Below are 24,221 nucleotides of genomic sequence, written 5' to 3'. Positions count from 1 at the left end.
TTAAATATATAAAGAAATGGACAAAGGCAGTTTGGTTTCTGTCTGCATCATCTCCCCCCCTCCACTTGTAGTAAAATAGAAAAAACAGCTGGTATAGACTGTACAATAAAAATAGAAATGGACAAAGGCAGTGTCTGTCTGTATAGCCCCCCCCCCCCCTTCACTTGTAGTTAAATTTAAAAAAAGCAGCCTAAATAGACTGAACAATATAAAACAAAATGGACAAAGGCAGTTTGGTGGCAGTCTGTATCAGACCCCCCCTCCACTTGTAGTGAAATAGAAAAAAATCATCCATTATAGACTGTAGAATATAAATAGAAATGGACAAAGGCAGTTTGGTGGCAGTCTGTATCAGACCCCCTCTCCACTTGTAGTGAAATAGAAAAAATTTAACCGGTATAGACTGTAGAATATAAATAGAAATGGACAAAGGCAGTTTGATGTCTGTCTGTGTATGCCACCCTACCCTTATCGTGAAATTGACAAAACAGCAGCCTTTCAAGACTGTACGTGATATAGAAATGCCCCAAGTCCCTTTCCTATTTGGTGGTAGATTGCACCCTACACTTATACTTATACTTTTTTTTTTTTGGGTGTGTTTTTTTTCCTGATTTAAAAAGACTATGTACTTTTACATAGGCTTTACCAGATGACGTACAGGGAACACTACCATCAGGACTGGTGCCAGCACCTGCTTGCTGATCCTGCTCATATGTGGACTGCTTTGAATACATTTTAATGAGCCCAAATACTTGTAGTGCAAAATATACAATAGATAGTGCTGCTAGATAAGACTTTCAACACCAGAAAAATTGTAGTTTCACACTAGGAAATATGGAACACCCCAAAACACTTGTAGTGTAAAATATTAAATAGATAGTGCTGCTAGATAAGACTTTCTGCAGCCAGAAAATAGTTTCTGTAGGAGGGAATATGACACCCCAAACAGTTGGTAATGTTTGCAAAAATGCCTCTATCCTTCTCTATTACTGCTATAACAATTGCAATAAGAATTGCAAGAATAATTGCTCTGTCCCTGCTTTAATGTTCCCTGCTCTAATGTTGCATGCAACCTAACCCTGCTTTCTCCCTCTGTCAAATGGGGATGGATTTTTGTGGAGGCGGGTATTTATGGATTTCAAATATCGCGAGAACCGAGCTCCAAGATCCGACGACGTCACAATGACGTTTTGCCTCGATTTCGAATCCGAATTGGTGCGAGAGTACCGAGCCTACTCAGATAGGTGAAGTTTGGGCGGGCTCGGATCTCGGGGAACCGAGCCCGCCCATCTCTAGTAGATATAACCACGGAAGCACAGTGCAGATATAACCACGGAAGCACAGTGCAGATATAACCACAGAATCACAGTGCAGATATAACCACGGAAGCACAGTGCAGATATAACCACGGAATCACAGTGCAGATATAACCACGGAATCACAGTGCAGATATAACCACGGAAGCACAGTGCAGATATAACCACGGAAGCACAGTACAGATATAACCACGGAAGCACAGTACAGATATAACCACGGAAGCACAGTGCAGATTTAACCACAAAAGCACAGTGCAGATATAACCACGGAAGCACAGTGCAGATATAACCATGAAAGCACAGTGCAGACACAACATTTAGAAGTGGGGCCGTCTAGACGAAAAACTAAGGAACATTTAAAAATGTAAGGGGTCCATAACCCAATTCAGACCCAGAACCATTAGAGCGAGGAATGCTTTGCATAATTTAGATTCGCAATTTTGTTGTAGTTTTACTTTTTTCTTACTAACAAAAATTTTCTGACAGTTGGCAGCCCTGATGATAGCATAGTACGTGTTGTGCAAGATAAAAACTCTTTGATGAGGGATGTTGCAATCTATATTTTTATAGAAGAAAAAATATTATAACTGATTTCTATAAACCCTGTAATTATACCTGTGAACCGTACTGTGCTCCTGTGCAGGATATACTACATGCTGTGCCCTCCAGTCAGGCTGAAGCTAGTCCTCTTCGTTATGTTACAGATAATGGCTGCACTAAGTAATCTCTTCCATCTTCACTGACCACTAATCTTTCTCAACTATGTCCTCTATCTCTCTTCTCAAACACCATATATCCCTCAAAGCACTTTAGCTAAGCACATCCTATTAATCCCCCCCCTCTGACACTGAAACTCAGTCAGTTTTCTAACTCCTACACTAACTCTCTACAGCAGGCTGAGACAACCTGGATTTCCCCAAGTGCTGTGGAACTACATATCCCAGCATGCCACGCTAGCTAAATGACTTACACTGTTCTAGAGACAGAAAAGTTTATCTATGCAGTAGATTTACTACAAAAGTAAAAGTGAAGGTGTTGTCCATAGCAACCAATCAGATTCTTGCTGTCATTTATCTAGTACATTCTAGAACATGATAGTTAGAATCTGATTGGTTGCTATGGGCAACACCTCAACGTTTCCTTTTTAGAAGTTCCAGTAAATCTATAACAATTACACATAGGCATGTTCCCTGGTGATCATTTGGTGCATATCACACAGTTTACCAAGTCAAGATGTGTCCATATACATTGTGAGCTGGTTTACTTATCGTCTTAATTCTCTAGACTTCATTTTCTATGCTGCTTCCAACAAAATAGTTGCCAAAATTTTAACACATTTTCCAGGGATGCTTCAGCCAGGCAAGTTCATCAATGTTGTCACGGGGCCTGATGTAGAGTCGGACGCAATGTACACTTAACTTGTAAGTGTAAATTGCATCCTGTAATTTACACAAAATTCCAACTCAGAATACTATACAAATTGCACAAAGACACCTCTTTATCTGCCTTATGGGCCGGTGTGCATGGTACACTTAAGTGCATCAGTCACAGCAGCCCTGTAAAGCAGATTACTGAATAAATAAATTCATGTAAAAAAAAAAAATTGTACTTCTGCCCCCAAATGGCACAGGGGTTTGTTATGCTGTTTGGAAGGGGGTGCATACCATTTTTTTTTTTATTTAATCTTTTTTTTTAATACTGCAAGGTCTGTTGCACCAGCAGAAAGCATCTGCAAAAGATGTCTCTTTAGAGACCTATCTGCGACTATTTTCAGCATAGCATGTAAAGAGCTTCATTTAGAGTCGGACGCAATGGGCGTCTAAGACTAAGAGCAGGAGTGGGAGTGTGCCACAGCTTGGTAGGGTATTACAAGTGCCATGCAACCCCAGTTGCGTCCCACTCGTAATACCCTACCAAGCTCGACCAGTTCCCGCAGCTAGCTAACTAATTGCGCCACCTAATTCCTGCCGCACTTTTTTCAGTCTTGTTTGACATGTGTTCCGCCTGCGTCTTGATCCGACTAGGGTAGACTCCCATAGTATCTGAATTATTCACGGTCACACCTACATAACTTAGTGTTCCACCGTTTACCTCGTACTGAGACGCAAGCTGTCGCAGTGTACACTGCGCCTGAAAAGCAGACGGAACTGCAGGGAACTGTTGCTTACTGCGCATGGCCCGTCAGTGGAAATGTGCAGGATGCGTGTGAAATGGACTTTGCGTCCGACTTTAAATGAGGCCCAAAGTGCGTACACATGCCTTTACATTGCTAAGCATGCCCACTACCTTCCCCGGTCCACCTCTGAGTGGTGCAAGAGGGAGATCTGTCTCAGTCTGAGTGCAAACCCTTGGCTAAAAGGGCTACTCATGCTAATCAGTTGGACTTGCGTCCGACTCTACAACAAGCCCGCAGTCGGTGCAGGCTTGCCAGTCATGTGATCTGATCATTGTACATGATTATAATGCAATTCTGTTGTATTGCAAATTATTACTTTAAACCCATCGCACAAAATAAGTTACTAGAAAACTTTTAATTTAAGCCAGTTTTGATGACGTCACCAGTTGCCTCGTTAGCCCTGAGACTAAGCAACTTTACAAAGCAAATAAAAACAACAGGTAGTTAATGCTTCCTGTCTGTGCTAGCAGTGTATTGTAGTTACTGAACCTGAGATAAATCTTATTATAGTGACTGACGATGTTTCATAAATTCCTAAAAGGGATTTTCTCAAACACATTGCTATAAAATGTTACCGCTGGTCTAACGTTGCACTTTATAGTTGGAATCACTTTATGTTTTTGTACTACCTTGTTTCACTTTCTTAACCTTCCATAAAACTTGCTAAAAAAAGCAACACATGTAAGAAGTGAGAAAAGCAGAAAACAGAGGAGAGTGTTGTTCAACTACATTCCTGGAAGAGAAGCGTAGCTTTAAAGAGGTCATTTTTCTTCCTTTCTTTTTCCTTTTTGCACAAGTGCTTCCATCATAATGTTGATTTGTGTCACTTTGAGAAAGACAGATTTGTTTTTTACACCATATCCATTGATTTTCTTTCAGGCAGTGACACATTCAGCTATTTTTTGTTTAAAGTAGAAATGATCGAAATTAAGTAAAAATTTTAACTGAATCAAGTTTTGCCGCGGAAGTTCCAGTGATACAATCTTCAATCTTGGGGACAGTTAAGGTCGAATTCCAGGGGCGAAACAGGTAAAATTTCACAGACAAGGGTGAATATTCTGTAGAACAGTTTTGAAATGTTTGCTTTGAGGATTTCTCACACCAGACAAAAGATTAAAATAAATGTTTTTGTTTATCTAAAATGCAGCACAGACTGTGTTTGTATAATGTGTTTATTAAGAATCAACAATTAGAATTGTACTGAACAGAACATTGCACGGCCACAAGAGATTGTCAACATTTTCAAAACTATTCTGCATTTAGCCATGAAATATCGAACAATTTACAGGTGGAATTTGGCCTTAGGCATTCCAGTCCTTTCCCAAAGACAATCTGACAACCTTGATTATTGCAACATTTTGCTATGATTTCACTCTCCGCTCTGGGTACTTTCAGATGGACATTGGCATATGTCTTGCTCACACTGCTAAATGCCTAATGTGAGAGGATAGTATATGATCCCGATGTCGTCAGGTTTTTGTGGGTACTTTTCTTACATTTGTGTTCTGATCAGAATGCAACATGTCATATTGTCACAAATCATATTACAAACAATTGTCTGAATAAGTCCTAAAAAATGTACAAGTAGAACCTGGAGGGAATCTATAATCACTTATAGTTTTATAATAAACTTAGGGCTAGATTTACTAAACTGCGGGTTTGAAAAAGTGGAGATGTTGCCTATAGCAACCAATCAGATTCTAGCTGTCATTTTGTAGAATGTACTAAATAAATGATAACTAGAATCTGACTGGTTGCTAAAGGCAACATCTCCACTTTTTCAAACCCGCAGTTTAGTAAATCTAGCCCTTAGTGTTTTCTGGCTGGATACCAACCCGTTTTCAGGTTCTTAACCCTCCCTTGGTACTTTAACAGGACATGTTTTCTGTGTTTCCCTGTAGGAGAACATGTGTGATTCTATCACACTAACAGGAACAGTTATTTACCAATCAAAGTCAGTGAGACGACAATATAAACATTTTTAGCAACACAAACAATCATATCCTGTATAAACAGCTTATTTAACATCCGAGGAAAGATAAAAGTGTACTTCATGTACCACTGCAGGTATTCTAAAGAAAAACATGTCTAAAGTACCTCCAAACAGGTCATGTTTTCAGGATTTCCTTAATCCTGTAATAAAAATTATGAATTAATCTCACCGGATGGGTCAGGAATTATCCCACCTTTCCTACAGAAGGACATTTCTAAATCATGACAAATCAGATTCTAGCTATCATGTTCTAAAATGTACTAGATAAATGAGAGCTAGAATATGATTGGTTGCTATAGGCAACAACTCCACTTTTACTTTTTAGAAGGTTTGGTATATCTACCCTTTAGTCGTTATTACTATGATGTATGAAACCAGACTGGTATGATAGTCTAAGTGCAGTTCTGTAAATATATTGTTTTTTTATTACACCCTGACAACTGTATCTGAACTAGTTATAATTATAATTTTATTGCTACCAATAAACCTGACATTCTATACAATGCACCTAGAATACTATAATAGTGTTAGCATTGTACTATAATACTGAGAACCATGCCATACACGTACCAAAACCTGTATTTTGTAAACATGCATTACATGTGCATTTGTTATGACAGGTAAACATTTCCACGTTAGGTTTGAAGCACACCCCTCGATGTAATGTAATATAAAATGTTGTGTTTTTTTAAGACCCATTATTGCAAAAGGAGGATCTTGGATACTTACTATTATGGATTTGCACCAATTGCTTTAAATATTCATGTCACACTATTCACACGTACTTAACGCACATTTATAAAACACGGATTTAGGCTAAACCTGCTAATTTCTTGCACGTGCGAGAGAGCCCTGAGACAACATCAACCAGTTACTTTATATAATTCTTATAATTCTGTATATGTGTGAAAGTCGTCTTTATTTAATTTATCATCCTATTTCACTGTAGGTTTTTGTCACCTTTAACGTCTTAACTATTTCTATTATTGAAAACAGTTTTCCACTATATCGCAGACTGTGTAACTTGTGAGTAGCGCTATAATTGGCGAATTGTAGTAAGATGTATCGTACACATTTCATGATGCGCTAAATGCAGTAAACTGTCCAAAGGAAATCCATAAAACAGATGCATCATATAAAAGTAGAATAAATGCTAAGCATTTATCAGTACATATATGGAGTAAATGCAGAATACATTCTCCAAAAGACCGGTTAAAGGAGGGCTCCAGCACACACAATTTGCTGAGTGGTGCGCAAACTGCATTTTTGGCGTAAAATAAACTTCTTGTTACTTTTTTTACTTCTGCGCAGAGCACAAAGCAGTAATACTGAAACAAGTGCTTTGCTAGCATGCTCAGAAGTAAAAAAAAAAAGTATTATACATCGAAAACGCAATTTGCGCGCAACTCAACATGACCCCTGTTATGAGCGCGCAAGTATAAAAAAAAAATGACACAAAATTCCTTTTGTATCCAGACCTCCTGTCACTGCTGCCTTGGGGATATGCCTCAAGTTTTAGATATCAATAAATACTTTTTTTAGCATTCTTTTTATTATACCTCAGGTGACTTCTATGGCTCTTCCTATAGATAATGTATGATAACAAATACCATAATCAACCTACATAACTGCTAATGTATAACGGGATCGTTAACGTTATCTGGCCCAGAACAACAAGTGTGACCCTTCAATGTTATCTGCAGATTATAAGGGTAAGAATAATCAGCTGATTTTATGGTATCAAGACTTGTTAGTAATATATATGGCTATATGAACATATATCAACTTCTGTATAATACACAGATATATTATAAAGCTATACGTAAAACAATAGAATATATATATATATATATATAAAATAGTATAATTAGGAGGCACTCACAGGACTTTTCAGATTGTTAAAGTATTTATTCCATTAGAAAATAAGTCACCATTTCAGGCTACACACAGCCCTTTATCAAGACTAACACCACAGTGAACCAAACACCCCTATATACCCTATATATTGGGAGTGAACCAATCAGACAATCACCAACTGTGCAAATTGGCTAAACGAGGTGCAAAGCACACCAAGAAGGAAAAAACTTTTTTAAATAAATCAACAGCTCAAACAGCACTAATCAATAAAGGTTATTCCTAATAAATCTGCAGAGTACTGTATATCAGGGAGAATGCAACCTGCTATCTGTAAAAATCAGTCACTCACCATTACAGAGAAGTTGCTCATGCTGCTAAGCAGCCCCTCTATGGGGGAGAATATCACAAAACTGCTTTACATAGGGCTGTGTAGAGCCCGAAACGTTGACTTATTTTCTAATGGAATAAACACTTTAACAATCTGAAAAGTCCTGTGAGTGCCTCCTAATTATACTATAATATACATTCTTGTTATTGGAGTTCCTGCACCCAGGCGTGAGAAATATCTAGAAACGTGACTGCCTTTCTTGTTATGTGTTATATTGTTATATATATTTATAATGTCGCTATGTATATAGAAAATGAATACAAAAGTTGTCATTGTTACACGATTTATTGCAAAAAACATACAATCCATTTGACTGTGTAATATATAAAAAAATATCAAAACTTGTGGCTCAATATAAATAAAAAAAAAGATAGTTTAAAAAAAATCCTCCCCACATTTATACAAAGTAAAAGGTATATACATAAAACAAGTATTTACATTGCACTTAGTTGGTCGGCGTAATCGCCAGTTAATGACTGAAAATGGCGCTTCAATTTTGCTTTCGTGATATTGGTCCCAAAGTATTGTATGCAACATCTAAGCAATAGGTCAATAAACAGCAAGAGTGTATTGAGTTATTACTATGACTTGTACTGCATGTGTTAATATCAGTACACGTTGTTAATGGTGTTTGGTTCACGTCTGTCTCTCCCCAGTTTTTACTGACTTTTAAACCCGGCAATACATCCCGATGACTGTGACCGGAGTCAGTTATGTCCTGGGATTAGACTTCGCTGCCGTCCCTTGTGTATATCAGGCTGTTCACGCTGAAAGTGTTGTAAAAATGGCTGTTGAACTGGCTGTTCTGATTGGCGCCAGAGAAGGAGTTGTAGTAGGGGGCTCTGTTGAGGTGCAAGCTGTCCTGCAAGTCCGCAGATGGCTCCACCACAGAGCCTGAGGTGAAACTGCCTAATCCCGTGATGTTCCTCTGCGAGAGTTCATTCACCAGCCCCAGAGACATCTGTCTGTTCATGGAGCTGGAATCCAAGGAGGTCATGCTGCTGAAAAAGTTATTCAAACAAGGGGTGGAGGTGATTCCTGGGGGAGACGTGCTCTTCCTGCCGTCTGAAGCCGCCTCCATCTCTGGAGAAGACGGGGTCAGCATGGACGGGCTCTCTCCGTCTTTCCCCCCTAGAGCGCCACGACCCTCTTCGGTTTTCCCCGTGACGGCGTCAGCGTTGCTGGACTCGGTTCTGCGCTTTCTCTTCCTGCGGAAGTTCCCGTTGTCAAACATTTTCTCACAGTTGGGGTCCAGAGTCCAGTAATTGCCCTTTCCTTAAAAAAAACAACAACAATAATAAAAAAAACAGTTAAACACAATGTTGGTGAAATACAATAATGGTGTACAGTTGCCCATAGCAACCATTCATCAGTACAACTTTATCAGTCCAGGCCAAATTACACCAATAAAAGCAAAGGCCTGATTAGTTGCCATGGGTTACAGTACTTTGGCAATTTTAGGCCATGCTAGTACACCCAATGTCAACTAAAATGCACTTTATATTCATCTTTTTATTCACACCAAGGGGTAGATTTATAAAACCTTCCATGAAGGAAAAGTGGAGGTGTTGCCCATAGCAACCAACCAGATTCTAGCTATCATTTATCTGGTACATTCTATAGAATGATAGCTAGAATCTGATTGGTTGCTATGGGCAACCCCTCCACATTTCCTTTTTAGAAGGCTTATAAAAATCTACCACCAGAAAACGCGAAAAATGTAATTTCATTTACAGCCTTATTTGCAGATTGTGTCTCATATTTATATTAAACATTTTTTTGTAACTATTAAAATGCAGTATAAATATCTTATCATATCGACAATCATGTCACTGTGAGTACAGTGGAACTACAACTGCAAAGTTAGCTCAGAGGAAAACGTGGAAATGCTAGATACAAACGAGAAGCAAACTTGTGCTACTTATGTGAAGGATGAACTGACCAACTCCTATTGAAACTTAATTTTATGCTATCGGACTCAGTATCGCTTTACTGAGTTGAGTATGCACATTTTCAGAAATATTTAGCATGTGTCATTTTAATCATTTAAAACTAATTACAAGACTATCTACAAGACCAATTTCAAAGCACTATTTATTTATTTATTTTAAACTGATACTGTATAACTGTTGATGTTTCAGTCCACTTTTAAGAGCCTTTAAGTGTTCTATAAATGAAAGTAGATTCCCACCATTCTAGAATGCAAAGGGTTACAGGCTAGTTTATTTTGTTTAAGAATTAATCCTTTGCGCTATTTAACCAAGCAAAACTAGTGGCATTGTTTTGTAGATTGCCGATGAACTCAGATAGATCTTAATGAATATTATCACGATAAATGATGTTATTATGGCAGAATAAAAATGGTAAATAATAATTTATGTCCTTTTTACCTGGGTCATCCTCGTCCCTCGGGACTTTCTTGAAGCAATCGTTCAAGGACAAGTTGTGCCGGATGGAATTCTGCCATCCAGCTTTACTCTTCTTGTAGAAAGGGAAGTTGTCCGCTACGTACTGGTAGATCTGGCTCAGAGTCAATTTCTTTTCCGGAGCATTTTGAATGGCCATGGCAATGAGAGCGGAGTAAGAGTACGGAGGCCTCACCAACTTCAAGAGCTCTTCCTGGGAGGCTATGGACAACCAGCCAAGATCTGTCCCACCGAAACCCGATGAATTTGGCAAGAACTGTCTCTGAGATCCATAGGAAGGTGGCATGTAAGAGGTTGGGTTGTTGCCATGAAGATAGCTTGATGAATTGTTAACTCCATGTCCACCAAGCCATAAATAGGGGTTAGTTGAAGGTGTATAGTCCCCTATTCCGTAGTTGGGCGCCCTCTGCGATGCGTGTAGGTTCTGCTGGTGATACATGCTGAAGTTGTCACAGTACACTGCCATCTCTGTGGCTTCCTGGGCACTTTTTGGGTGAGCTGGATGAAGGCTGGTAGATCTCTGGTGAGCTGGAAGATGAATTGAGTTCATACTCTCCTCCAGCACCTTCACACATTAAGGTGCTTCTGGCAACAGGTGTCTAATGGATTGGGAGCTCTGTCTTTATACCTCCCCAATGTAGTGATCCTCCCTGCCTGGGGCCAGAGATGGGTGTGCTTTGGGATGTTATTTCATTCTCGACAGCCAGTTGGATGCCTCAGTTGAAAGACGGGGGTGTGCAAAGTGAAGGGCTGATCTCCAAAGATGCACCAGAGAGAACAATCTGTCTTCTTCATTCATTGTTCTACTGATCTGTCTGCATACAAGACTTTTCTTTTTTTTTAACTTGCTGACTTGGACTTAATTTGGGAGATAAAGTAAAACCAATTTTCTTCACTTAACAAAGGCAAGTTTTTTCTTCTTCCAGAAATACAGACGTGAAACGTGATTAAACTTTTTTTCTGTTTGCAGTCATAGCCCTGCAAAACTTTACCATGTGCTCTGTATAAACTGATATTTAACTATGTTTTACTAATCCAGACATCATTATTACAAACATCAACTGGCAGAGCTTTGTCACATAATGCAAACGTATACTGCATTTAAATTGCTTTGGTAAATGATGCATTTGAGTTATTTGTTTAACAATATACTATAAATAAAATAGTTGTTATTGTTAATGAATTATTTACCTCATAATATTTCTCTGTGACCAATGTGAAGTATATATAAACTATTTAAACTTATCGTCTTGCAGTTTCTTTTTTTTGTGACCAACTTTCATTGATCATATATTTCTTGTGATGTATGTGATATAATTTACTGCAAAAGAAAATTATATTACTTTTTTTTGCTTTTAAACTGCTGAATTAATATTTTGCACTATTACATATATATGCTACATATATGGTAATACGTTGAAACATTATATGGTTTAAAAGCACAGAAATATTTTCCTAATCTGTCTACATAACTTTTAATGTTTTTTTTTGCTTAACTAATCATACCCGAACTTAACCTATTTTCTTATTGTAACATTGATAATGCATATATACTCATTAGAGTCACTAGGCGTTAAATAAGTGACAATATTTAGCCAAATATTGTGCCAAGTAAAAAGATACTAGGTTATTTATGTAAAATGTGATTTTGTTTGGATAGTTTGAGTGACCATTAATTGTAGCTAAGCTTTTTTAGTCTGGGGTAAAACTTTGTTGATATTTGTTATCCAATTAAAGTACCATGTTTTGTTATATAGATTATAAAACTTTCACTTGCAGAATTTATATAATATTGTACTATATATGTAAATCCCATATTTGTATCTTGTTAAGACCTTATGTTTGATACGTTGAATGTATATAGTATTTTCACTTTCTGCTTTAAATAAATACAAAAAATAGATTGATGTATGTAGAATTGCGTATTATTTTTACATTATTAGTACATAATGCATACTTTAAATATATTGACATTTTAGATGTAAATACATTTTTATACAATAATGACACAATTAACCGTTCAATACTTACTAACAAAACTATTAGCTTTTTCAATTAGCAAATAATTAAAGGCTTTTTAAGGAGACATGTGCTGAACAGGTTTTAAAGATTTTTTTGGTTCTCTAACATGAGCTAAAATCAACGGATTTTATAAATATTATATGTGTGTATGTTTGAAGCATTTGTGCAAATGACGACTATCGGTTAAATAAATAGTGTATCAACTTGTCTAATGAATATTACATGAATTTAGGAGACTGCTTTTATTTTTAGTATTTCTGAGGTAGTAATATTTTATTTATTTAGCAATATAAGCCATCTGTCTGATGCCAGAGGGATATAGAGATAGATAGATTAAATTAGGAAAATCGCACTCAAGTACATTCTCACACATGCATTGAATGAAATATGACACTGCTCAGGAGAGCTTACAATCTGTGATGTCTGGAACGACTGGTAACTTTTATAAGGACAAATCTATAATTGTGGTGTTAATCTCTCATTTTCCAACACTGATCTTCATGTACATCAGTGCCCCCTTGCCCCCCAGCCCAGATCGCCCCTGGATGTAGAGATCTCAGACACTATGACAGAAAGGTTTAGATAATCCTTAATCATTTAGCGCAAGCAAGTGTGATATTATAAAGACATGACAAAAAATAAAAATGAAAACATTAAACGGACACCTGGCTGAGACAGGTTTCCAAGTGGATCAAACCTCATTGTAAGTGGCAGAATTAAAACTTGATATGCATAGTTTCTATTCGGAGTGAATGAAATCCAAGCTGTGTAAAAGTATATATCTGGAACATGGCAGTTTATTTTATTAGTAAGAAGTGCATATATTTCCATTAGAGATTAGTGACGTTTCCCAAACTGTTCCATGGAGTCTCTTGTATTTGTCCTTTATACTCATAGCTCAGGCTTAAGGGGGCCTAAAGGTATTCGGCAAGGAAACCCCCCTCTCTCCTTGTTGTCAGACTGGGAACTCTCAGTCAACCACACTACAGATTAGAATGAACTAGCCATCGCCAGACCTATTCGTAGACTATAAATGTCGCAAAGTGCGGATTCACAAATACAGTGCAGAATGTTGACTCAAAAGGGGAACTGGAAGATTCTGTCTCTTGAAGTACGTGCCTCTGAGAAATGGTTTGTTCCATCGCAAGACGGATCGCACGTCAGCTTCGCTCACCTCTATTTTCTCTTGATATGTTTGTGTTTTTTCCACCTGTGTTACACGTTTGTACAACCAGCTATGTGCCATTTCATGCATCTGTCCAGTCTCTCTGAAAGTGCTGGATGGATAGATTATATTTAAATATATAAGGGTATTGTTTTTTTCTATGATGCCCCAACTATTCATTCTAGGACAAACTAATAGCCTGCTGATATGACTATGGATATTGCCGGGGTCATTTGATGGCTAAAACTTAAGCAGTAATAATAATAATGACACCTACAGTTCATATAGGGGTACTGCACCTCAATCAATAAAATATGTGGATGAATGTGTATAACTTTGGGGAACAGGTCTCTCACATCAATAGCAGATTGAGAATGATAACTATTTTGAAAAATAGTCATAAGGATTCATAAATTAACAGTATGCTACTGCATTAAATAAGTAAACAAACAACTGTAAATACAACTATGCCACTAAGAAGCAAGATGGAAGCCAGAAAAATAAAACTTTGCATTTAGTATAACTTGTAGGGTCACAAAACTTAAAGTTGAGCAAAGGTGGACAGTTATTTAATATTGCATGATTATGTTAATTGGCTGCTGAAATACACATTACTCTGAACTGACTTATTGTGTAATTTTATGACAATCATTTTCAATAGATGTCTCAAGATGCTCTGTCAGCCTTCTGGGACTTGTAGTTCCACAAAAGCTGGAGGAAATAGGTTACCAACATTGAAAGCTGCAATAACACAGCATGTATGTGCTGAACTCCTTTCTGTATACACACTAATAGGACTTTAGTATATATAACAATCTATACATTTTTATTCAAATAAATATTTGTATTTAAAAAATGCACTGTAATGACTCTATGATAGAGGAAAAGCAGGTGAGTTCAGATCTCACTGTACACAGTGATGTCTGGTTTGTGCAGTTTTCTCCACCTCAAAGGGATTGAATTCTTTTTGCATGGCAGGATTAGTATAGGGAGCCATCTATGGGTTGATCTAGGAACTGCAGATTTATACCTGTCAACTCTCCCTAATTTCCATGGACAATTCTAAGGACCGGATTGACTAAAGGGCAGTTTGGTGAAAAGTTTTAAAAAAAACGTCATCTTTCCTAAAAATCCAAATGGCCAATTTAAAGGCTGATAAATAGCTCAGCAAACCACCACTTTACAAATCGCTATCCCGATTTTCAACATGATCAAAATACAAACAGCCAGATTTACAAAGCTGCCGTTTAACAAACTGCAGGAAAACCACCAGAGAACAGAGGTGGTAGTGAGAGGCAAGATTCCTCAAACTGCATGCGTGAGCTATCCGGACATTCAGAACATAAGATGAGGCTCCATTGACATATACACTATGTGGGGGGGGGGGTGGGGGAGCAATCATTATTTATTGATTAAGAAGCAAAATCAATTTATAATCAAGTTATGGGGCAAATTTATTTTTTCATTATATTTAGGATGTAATATTACTGTTTTATATCATTAGGAAATATGAATGTATCATTATATTAACTGGGCAATACTATTTAATTGCTAATGGGGGCTATAATTTTTTATGATGCACACAAGTGGCACTAAATAGTACCCCTATAGTATAATAACACAATAATATTGCCTCCTTAATATAGTGACAAATAAAGTGTTCCTCCCATTAGTTACTTATAAATTAATTGTGCCCCTTAATCAATAAATAATGATTGCCCCATAATTTATAAGTCAATGATGCCTCATCTTATGTTCTGACTAGCAAGATAGCTCAAACAGCGCGTCTCAGCTATCTAGCCAATCAGAAGCAAGGATTAAAAACCTGTCTTTTTTCTGGCGGTTTAGCTGTTTTCAATCCGCCGCACATCGCCAGTCATTTAACATCTAAGCCTTAGACCGCCTTATGGTAAATGCAGCCGTTTGGAGCCACCTAGCACAATTTTTAGTAAATCTACCTCTAAGTTTTAAAGTTGTGTTGCTGTCATGTGCATTTGTTTTTTAATTCTCAATCGACTGTATGGTGAAATGAATCTTATTCTGCATCTAAGATGAAGTTTTATTATCAATATATTCATAATCCCTGGACTTCTTAGTTAATATTCATTCATTTGTAAAGACTAGTGTTTAGATGCAAATAATATCATTATTAGGATTAGAGATTTTCACTGACCCCCGTGTTTTGGTTTTGTTTTTAGACTTGGATCTGGATTAACTTTGTGTTTTGTTTTTGGTTTTGGCAAAACCGCCCTTTGGTTTTGGTTTTGGATCCCGGTTTTTTGTCTAAAATCCCTTTTTTTTTTTTAAAATCACATAATTTGGCTCTTTTTACCCCTACATTATTATTAACCTCAATAACATTCAATTTCCAATCATTTCCAGTCAATTTTTGTCAAGTGACAAGAACAAGCTCCCCCTCCTGTTTCTGTATGAGCAATGGCACTGAGCAATGTCACTGGAGAATGGAGAGTGACAAGAACACTGCTACCCCTCCTGTTTCTCTATGAGCAATGGCACTGAGCAATGTCACTGGAGACTGGGGAGTGACAAGAACACTGCTACCCCTGTTTCTGTGTGAGCAATGGCACTGAGCAATGTCACTGGAGAATGGAGAGTGACAAGAACACTGCTACCCCTCCTGTTTCTTTATGAGCAATAGCACTGAGCAATGGCACTGGAGACTGGGGCGTGACAAGAACACTGCTACCCCTGTTTCTGTGTGAGCAATGGCACTGAGTAATGTCACTGGAGAGTGACAAGAATATTCTGCTTCTTCATGGGTTTTATTGATGGTGTCTGCGCTGAGTGAATTCTATTGGAGGCCCACCACCCTATCCATATTATCCCACCTTTATATCTGCCCAGTCTGCCTCCCTCAGATGGTGCCCCGATACCAAATAGTGGGATTATGGATAGCTCTAAAGATGAGCAAAGGTGAGACTTTGTTACGGATAATTCAGCCCTATCCACAAAGGAGGGGCCCTGTAACACATCCGGCCAGTGCTTGGCACACTATCTGCCAGGGAACAGCTTGCCAAGCTACTCTATTCAAACACTGATGTTGGCAAGATGACCTGGTGTTGGAGGCCAGGGGGTAAATTTATCAAGCTGAGAGTTAACCAGCGGGTTTGAAAAACCAATCAGATTCTCGCTATCATTTATTTAGTGCATTCTACAAAATGACAGCTAGAAAGAATCTGATTGGTTGCTATAGGCAACATCTCCACTTTTCCAACCCGTCGGAAAACTCTCAGCTTGATACATTTACCCCCAGGAGTATGTCCGGCTCACCGAAGATGGACAAGTTGCAGAGTCTACTAGAGTGTTTCTATCAGTTAGGCTTAGGATAGGGATTACAATTTGCAAAACAGACCCTTTATTTTGCATAGTTAACCTATAAAAAAATTATCCTTTTCATTAAAAAAAAAATGAGTATAATTTGCAAATATGGATATATTTGTAGAATTTTTTTGGGGTAAAAACATAAAAGTAAGATCAATGCTTTCAGGGGGGGAGGGGGGGGAGTCAGATCAGCCTTTGCTCCAGGGCTCTGTGTCTATTGCTTTTGCCACTGCTCTCCCTATTGATGCTACCCTGCATATAACTACTATGGGGCATATATTGTGCATATTTCCACTATGAATAAAGTGTCTGAAGAGAAGTCAGGTACAGAAAATAGAATAAACAATAAGACTTAAGAAATTAGTGAAAGGGAAAAAGGGATAGGGGTATATTTACTAAACTGCGGGTTTGAAAAAGTGGAGATGTAGCCTATAGCAACCAATCAGATTCTAGTTATCATTTATCTAGGGGGGGTACGGTTTAACGGTGCGGAAAATTCCGACAACGAGGACACCTACAAGACAAATCCGAATGTCTCAAAAACGAATTAGCATTTAATTAGACTTACCTCCCAAACGACGCTCTACATCTCCGATCGCAGCACCATACTCCCAGCAAGTTATTCCAATACACACATGTCCGGCACCAAACTTTGATGTCATTGCGACCTGAATAAATCTTAATTTAAAGCGGCAATGTCGGGTTAAGTGCTTAAACACTTAACCTGAGGGGTCCCGGCATTGCCACTTTAAATTAAAGTCTATAAGATTGACCTGTATAAGCGCTCTACTAGGTATGCAGCCAAGTAAGTATATAGAGAAGAGCCACAACCTTCTCTATGGAAACTAATATGACAAAACAAGAAATATATTAAGAAATAATTATAAATAGTAGCCTTCATTTTGCCAATTCAGCAGTTTGTTTTTTGACCCAGTGACAAAAGGGAAAACAAATTTAAGAAGTGGAAGTGTGACATTTATTGAAGAAATTAAGCAATAAATAGTAGTCGACTGTTTCTTAAAGCTTAACATGCTTACTAGTACATATCTGCCTACATGAAACCAAGGGGTTCACTAACATGGGATAGTATGTAATATGTATAGCGAAAACGACAAGTCAAGATAGTTCAAAGCCAAAGTTCAAGGTGAGCAGCAAATAAGCAGTCAAATTAAAGGCCAGGTCATTACGCAGAAGTCACAGTCAGTTCATAGTGCAACAATTCAATGTGCACAGCATGAAGTTTTCTTTACCCCCCTATTCAGTTGTTTCACTGTTCACTTTGCATGAGAGAATAATAGGTTTTTCATGTGCAAAGTCTCTACCCATTGTAAAAGCATTGGCTGCACACAAGAGAGCCTATTCAATTACCTGTACCTGGTGCTTTCTCTCAATGCTAAGTGAATTTGTTTCTCTATGATCTGTTTGCCATGTAGTGAGTTTGGGGTTCCTGCTATAGCGAATACTAGCCCCGGGCCGGTCAGCGAGGGGCTGGAGCTTCTGTTGGGGGAGGGAAACAAAAAACAGTGTGCCCCCCTTTCAGAGACATGAGCACAGCGCTAACATACACTGGGTCTCTTCCCTTCCCCCTTAGCCATGGGGGGTAATGAACAAGATTTAAAACCCACACAAGTGGCCCCACTGCAATGGAACCTAGGTCCCTAAGACTCCAGTCTATTAAACTAAAACAGTAAAAATAAATAAACATACACAATATTAAAATTAACTTAAAGTGCATAAAATACTCCCCATATCCTTCTTTCACACTTCTCCTCTGCTCACTAGCACTGCCGGTAGTACATTTTATCAAACCATTCGGTCCTGCAACTGCAATCGCATATATTGACATTTAATTGGTGAGTGTCATCTATGGTGCCCTGGGCACCAACATGGGCATATTGAGTGTTCAGCAAGTATGGACTGCAATGCACTTATGTGAATGCCCTATGTGTAGAACCCATAGATGTAATTCAGTGTACTTATGTGTGCTCCCAATGTGTAGAACCCACTAGATGTAATGCAATGCACTTATGTGAACGCCCAATGTGTAGAACCCACTAGATGTACTGCAGTGTACTTATGTGTGCACCCAATGTGTAGAACCCACTAGATGTAATGGAATGCACTTATGTGTGCACCCAATGTGTAGAACCCACTAGTTGTACTGCAGTGCACTTATGTGTGCACCCAATGTGTAGAACCCACTAGATGTACTGCAGTGTACTTATGTGTGCACCCAATGTGTAGAACCCACTAGATGTACTGCAGTGTACTTATGTGTGCACCCAATGTGTAGGACCCACTAGTTGTACTGCAGTGCACTTATGTGTGCACCCAATGTGTAGGACCCACTAGATGTACTGCAGTGCACTTATGTGTGCGCCCAATGTGTAGGACCCACTAGATGTACTGCAGTGCACTTATGTGTGCATCCAATGTGTAGGACCCACTAGTTGTACTGCAGTGCACTTATGTGTGCACCCAATGTGTAGGACCCACTAGATGTACTGCAGTGTACTTATGTGTGCATCCAATGTGTAGAACCCACTAGATGTACTGCAATGCACTTATGTGTGTACCCAATGTGTAGAACCCACTAGATGTACTGCAGTGTACTTATGTGTGCACCCAATGTGTAGAACCCACTAGATGTACTGCAGTGTACGTATGTGTGCAGCCAATGTGTAGAACCCACTAGATGTACTGCAGTGTACTTATGTGTGCACCCAATGTGTAGAACCCACTAGATGTAATGGAATGCACTTATGTGTGCACCCAATGTGTACTTATTTGTGCACCCAATGTGTAGAGCCCACTAGATGTAATGCAATGCACTTATGTGTGCACCCAATGTGTAGAACCTACAGATGTAATTCAGTGTACTTATGTGTGCACCCAATGTGTAGAACCCACTAGATGTACTGCAGTGTACTTATGTGTGCACCCTTTGTGTAGAGCCCACTAGATGTACTGCAGTACACTTGCCTAAGAAGCATCTCTAAAGATTTGTCTAACTGTTGGGGACGTGCTTCATTTGTGTGAGCACACTCTTGCTCTACTGAACTGTCATGTGAATGCCCATGACTCGCGTATAAGAGAAGTAAAACTCTAAACAAAGATTCAAACTCTTGCACATGCTCAGTGTGTGAAAGAACATTTTTACATTGCGTAAATGGACTTATTTTCTAGCCTAAATGATGCTCTCAGTGTTCAAAATAAATTAATTGCAGTTAGATTTACATTGATAAGGAGTTTCAAAATTGTTATATATTGTGGCCTACTTCCATTGTGGCCTACTTCCATTTTAAAACCTTGGTCTTGGGTGCTGCACCTCTCAACACTGCTGCCGCTCACTCCTGAAGCCTCCACCTCCTGCTACCCGGTGGTTTCTCCACGATCACTCTGGCGGTTTCTCTACGCTCACTCCTGAAGCCTCCACCTCCTGCTACCCGGCGGTATCTCAACAATGTTACCACACCTGTCCACTGCTGCCACTCACTCCTGAAGCCTCCACCTCCTGCTACCCGGTGGTTTCTCCTCGATCACTCTGGCGGTTTCTCTACGGTCACTCCTGAGGCCTCCACCTCCTGCTACACAGTGGTATCTCAACGATGTTACCACACCTGTCCATTGCTGTTCCTCTCCATGTTGCTGCCTTCCATTTATGTCTACTCTCCACACTGCTGCCGCCTCTCCCATGTCCCCTCGTGTCCTACTCACTGGGTGCCTTACTTCCCCACTGTTGCCGTCTACCTGGGCTACAAGCAGCCCCTATCAAGCTGAGGTCTCCCTGGTCTACAGGTCCTCCTTTTGCTCAACTGCACCACACGCTGCCTACCTACTCGGATGACCCTTTCATTTTTCCCATTTGGATGGTGTCCTCCACCCAGCTTCGCCTGCCTCCACTGCTCCCCCTCCTCTGGGGTCCCCAGAGTTTTGAATTTTGTGCCTCTGCTGCTCCTCTTCCTCTGATGTCCCTAGTCTCTGGACTCTAATTCCCTATCACGAAATTCCCGGATCTCCCCTACCCATGTCACCTGGACCCAATCTCTTCCAACGACCCCCTCTCCTGGTCATCCAACATTCTCCCATGGACACTCCGATCTTCTAATGGTCTCCTTGCACCTGGCTTTTTTTTCATCTGTACTGGTATAATACCTATGTCTGCACCTAGATACTGTATGCTCCGTCTGGTATGGTATCCATTGTTACACTGTTTTTACTGTAGGTCTTATTTTATTACTTTTATTTTTGTTCTACTCTTCTTGCAATTCATATAATCTTATCATTTTGCATCCTACATTCTTTTGCATTTCATATAGCTTTGCATTTCATCTAGTTTTGCATTTTATATAATTTTGCATCTCATGTCATCTTGCACGTCATTCATTTCATTTTGCATTTCATATAATTTTATCTCTTATTACACCATTTGCAATGCTTTTATGCCATACTTTCACTTTCTCATCTTCATTTCATGCAATTTTATCTCATTATCCCTTTGTCAAATTTTTTGATTCCCCCTGCTCACTGCTGCCATCTCACTGTAAACTGACGCTTTTCATTTTTCCTCTGTCTTCCTTGTTACCTCTCACCATGTTCAATACTGCTCTCTCACACTCTGTAGACTACCCATTCTAACCTGCTTCCTCTTTTAATCCCCTCTGCCACCTTCCCTCTATCTTTCCATTTACCTTCTTTCCCTCTAGTCTTTACTCCTTTATTGCCCCCTCTTACTTTTCTTCTCCTCCCCCTTCCTCTCCTCCCTTCACCATGCCTCCCTGCTCAAGTCCCATACCCATACTCTCCCCTTGCCCCATTTCACGCCCTTGCCCCTGCACTCCGCCGCACACCGTTAACCTTGCCAACCTCACTTCTTCTCACTTCTCTCTCTCCCTTTCTCCTGTGCACTCTGAAATGCCAGATCCGTCGGCAATAAACTGCCCTCTATCCACGACCTCTTCTTATCCAACTCTCTTAACCTACTCGCCGTTACTGAAACCTGACTCTCTGATTCAGACACTGCTTCCCCTGCAGCTCTCTCTTATGGTGGCCTCTTCTTCACCCACCCCTGCCAGACCTGGAGACCGTCCTGGCAGTGGGGTGGGCATCCTCCTTTCTCCCACTTGTACTTTTCGAGTCACTGTTTCTGAACCCTTTTTGAAGTCCACTCTATTCTTCTCTTCTATCCCATTCACCTCTGTGTCTCCGTCATCTACCACCCCCCTGGTCCCACTTCCCTATTCCTTGACAATTTTGCAGCCTGGTTACACCATCACCTCTCCTCTGACCCTCCCTCCATTATCCTAGGCGACATCAATATCCCCATCGACAACCCCACCGACCCTGCTTCCATTAAGTTGCTTGCCCTTTCCTCCTACCTGGGCCTCTCTCAATGGAACTCTTTCCCTATCCACTGCCTTGGTCACTTCCTTGACCTTGTCTTCTCCACCAATGTGATCTTTCTGACTTCTCCATCTCTCTCTTCCCGCTATCTGATTAACCACTCCTCTCATTCTCATTGTCCTCGACTCCTGCACCCCTCCCCATGCCCACATCTACCCAGTCTATATGCAACCTAGAGGCTCTTGATCCTGCTATCCTGTCCTCTTCTCTCAAGATACTCCTCTCCCCTCTATCCACCCAGGCCTGCCCTAACCAGGCGGCATCTCTATACAACCACACCCTCACCACCGCTCGTGATGCGGTCGCCCCTGCCCATTCTGTCCGCCTTCGCTGCTCCAAACCCCAAACGTGGCACTCCAAATTTACCTGCTTCCTCCAAAAATGTACTCGTACTGCTGAACGCTACTGGAGAAACATCTTGTTCCCTGGTTGATTTCCTCCACTCCAGGTTTATCCTCTCATCTTACAGTTCCGCCCTCGCCCTCGCAAAACAATCTTTCTTTAAATCCCTCATTACCTCTCAGTCCTCTAAGCCCCGCCGCCTCTTCTCCAACTGCTACACACTCCTGTTCCCCCCCTCCTTCATTACTGCCACTGACTTTGTCTCCTTTTTCTCCTCTAAAATCAAGACGATCAGACTTGAAATCTTCTTCTCCATTCAGTTTTCTGCCACCCCCCCAACTCTTCTTTCCCTCCAGCTACCAACTCCTGTACTCCTTCCACCCTACTTCGGGTGATGAAGTCTACTCTCTCATTTCATCCTCTCCCCTTTCAACCTGCCCCCTGGATCCTATCCCCTATCACCTCCTTCGCTTCCTTTCCCACACCGCCTGCTCCCACCTCGTTCACATCTTTAATCTGTCCCTCTCAATGGCATCTTCCCCTCTTCTTTTAAACATGCTCTCGTCTCACCCATTCTAAAGAAACTTAATCTTGACCAGACTTCACTCTCTAAATACTGCCCCATTTCTCTTCTCCCCTTTGCCTCCAAAATACTTGAGAGGCTCGTCTGCAACCATCTACTTACCTTTCTGATCACTCCCTCCTTGATCCTCTCCAATCAGGTTTCCACCCCCTCCACTCCACTGAAACTACCCTGTCCTCTCCTGGTTCACCTCCTACCTTGCCGACCGCTCCTTCTCTGTTTCCACCTCTGGTTCCCACTCCCCCTCTTCCACCCTTGTAGTTAGGCTCCATAATGGGCTCTGTTCTTGGACCTTTACTCCTTTCGCTCAACACCTCTTCACTGGGTGAACTCTTCAGCTCCTTCGGCATCCAATACCACCTCTATGCTGATGACACTCAACTCTACCTCTCATCTCCTGATCTCTCTCCCTCCCTCCTCTCTAGAGTGTCAGCTTGCCTCTCTGTCATCTCCTCCTGGTTGTCTCCTAGATATCTTAAACTTAACATTACTAAAACCGAACTCATTGTCTTTCCTCCATCTAGAACCCCCCCTCGAACTCTCTTTCACTGCTGACAATTCCTTTATCTCTTCTGTTACCCAACTTTGCTGCCTGGGTGTCATTCGCGACTCCTCTCTCTCCTTTGCCCCACATATTCATTCTCTTGCCATATCCTGACACTTCCAGTTACGTAACATTGCTTGCATTCAGCCCTTCCTCTCCCTGGACGCCACCAAATCTCTCATCCACTCTCTGATTATCTCTCATTTGGACTACTGTAAACTTCTCCTTACTGGCCGCCCCCATTCTCATCTCGCTCCTCTTCGATCTATACTCAATGCCTCTGCTAGACTCATCTTCCTTTCTCTCTGCTCCACTTCTGTCTCCTCCCTCTAGCAAGCCCTACACTGGCTCCCCTTCCCCTACAGACTCCTTTTCAAGCTCCTCACCCTCACATACAAGGCCCTCGATAACCCCACTGCTCCCTACATCTCCAACCTAATCTCTCTTCACACTCCAACCTCGCCCTCTGCGTTCAGTCAATGATCGTCGCCTCCCCTCCCCCTGATCTCCTGTACCCACTCACATATTTAAGACTTCACCCACACTGCCCCCTTCCATAGGAACGATCTTTCCCCCTCTATCAAGACTTCTCCCAATCTGTGCAGTCACCCCGCTTAACTACCCACCTTGTCGGTTACCTCACCCTCCTGGTCACAGGTTTCCA

The 24,221-nt window shown here is 40.4% G+C and overlaps 1 protein-coding gene across 1 annotated transcript; it reads right to left on the bottom strand.

Annotated features, from left to right (window-relative positions):
* Positions 1-8,080: 8,080 nt before the first annotated feature.
* LOC142104065 (forkhead box protein I1c) lies at positions 8,081-10,798 on the bottom strand. Its single transcript, XM_075188520.1, has 2 exons — positions 10,121-10,798; positions 8,081-9,005 (listed from the first exon to the last, which is right to left on the bottom strand). The coding sequence occupies exons 1-2, from the start codon at positions 10,704-10,706 to the stop codon at positions 8,455-8,457; spliced, it is 1,137 nt and encodes a 378-aa protein (XP_075044621.1). The 5' UTR covers positions 10,707-10,798; the 3' UTR covers positions 8,081-8,454.
* Between the last annotated feature and the right edge of the window lie 13,423 nt (positions 10,799-24,221).

Source organism: Mixophyes fleayi, chromosome 1 (genome assembly GCF_038048845.1).
Source record: "Mixophyes fleayi isolate aMixFle1 chromosome 1, aMixFle1.hap1, whole genome shotgun sequence".
NCBI classification, from domain to species: Eukaryota; Metazoa; Chordata; class Amphibia; order Anura; family Limnodynastidae; genus Mixophyes; species Mixophyes fleayi.
Note: the sequence above shows the minus strand (reverse complement) of the source record. Positions and strands in the feature narration are given on the sequence as shown.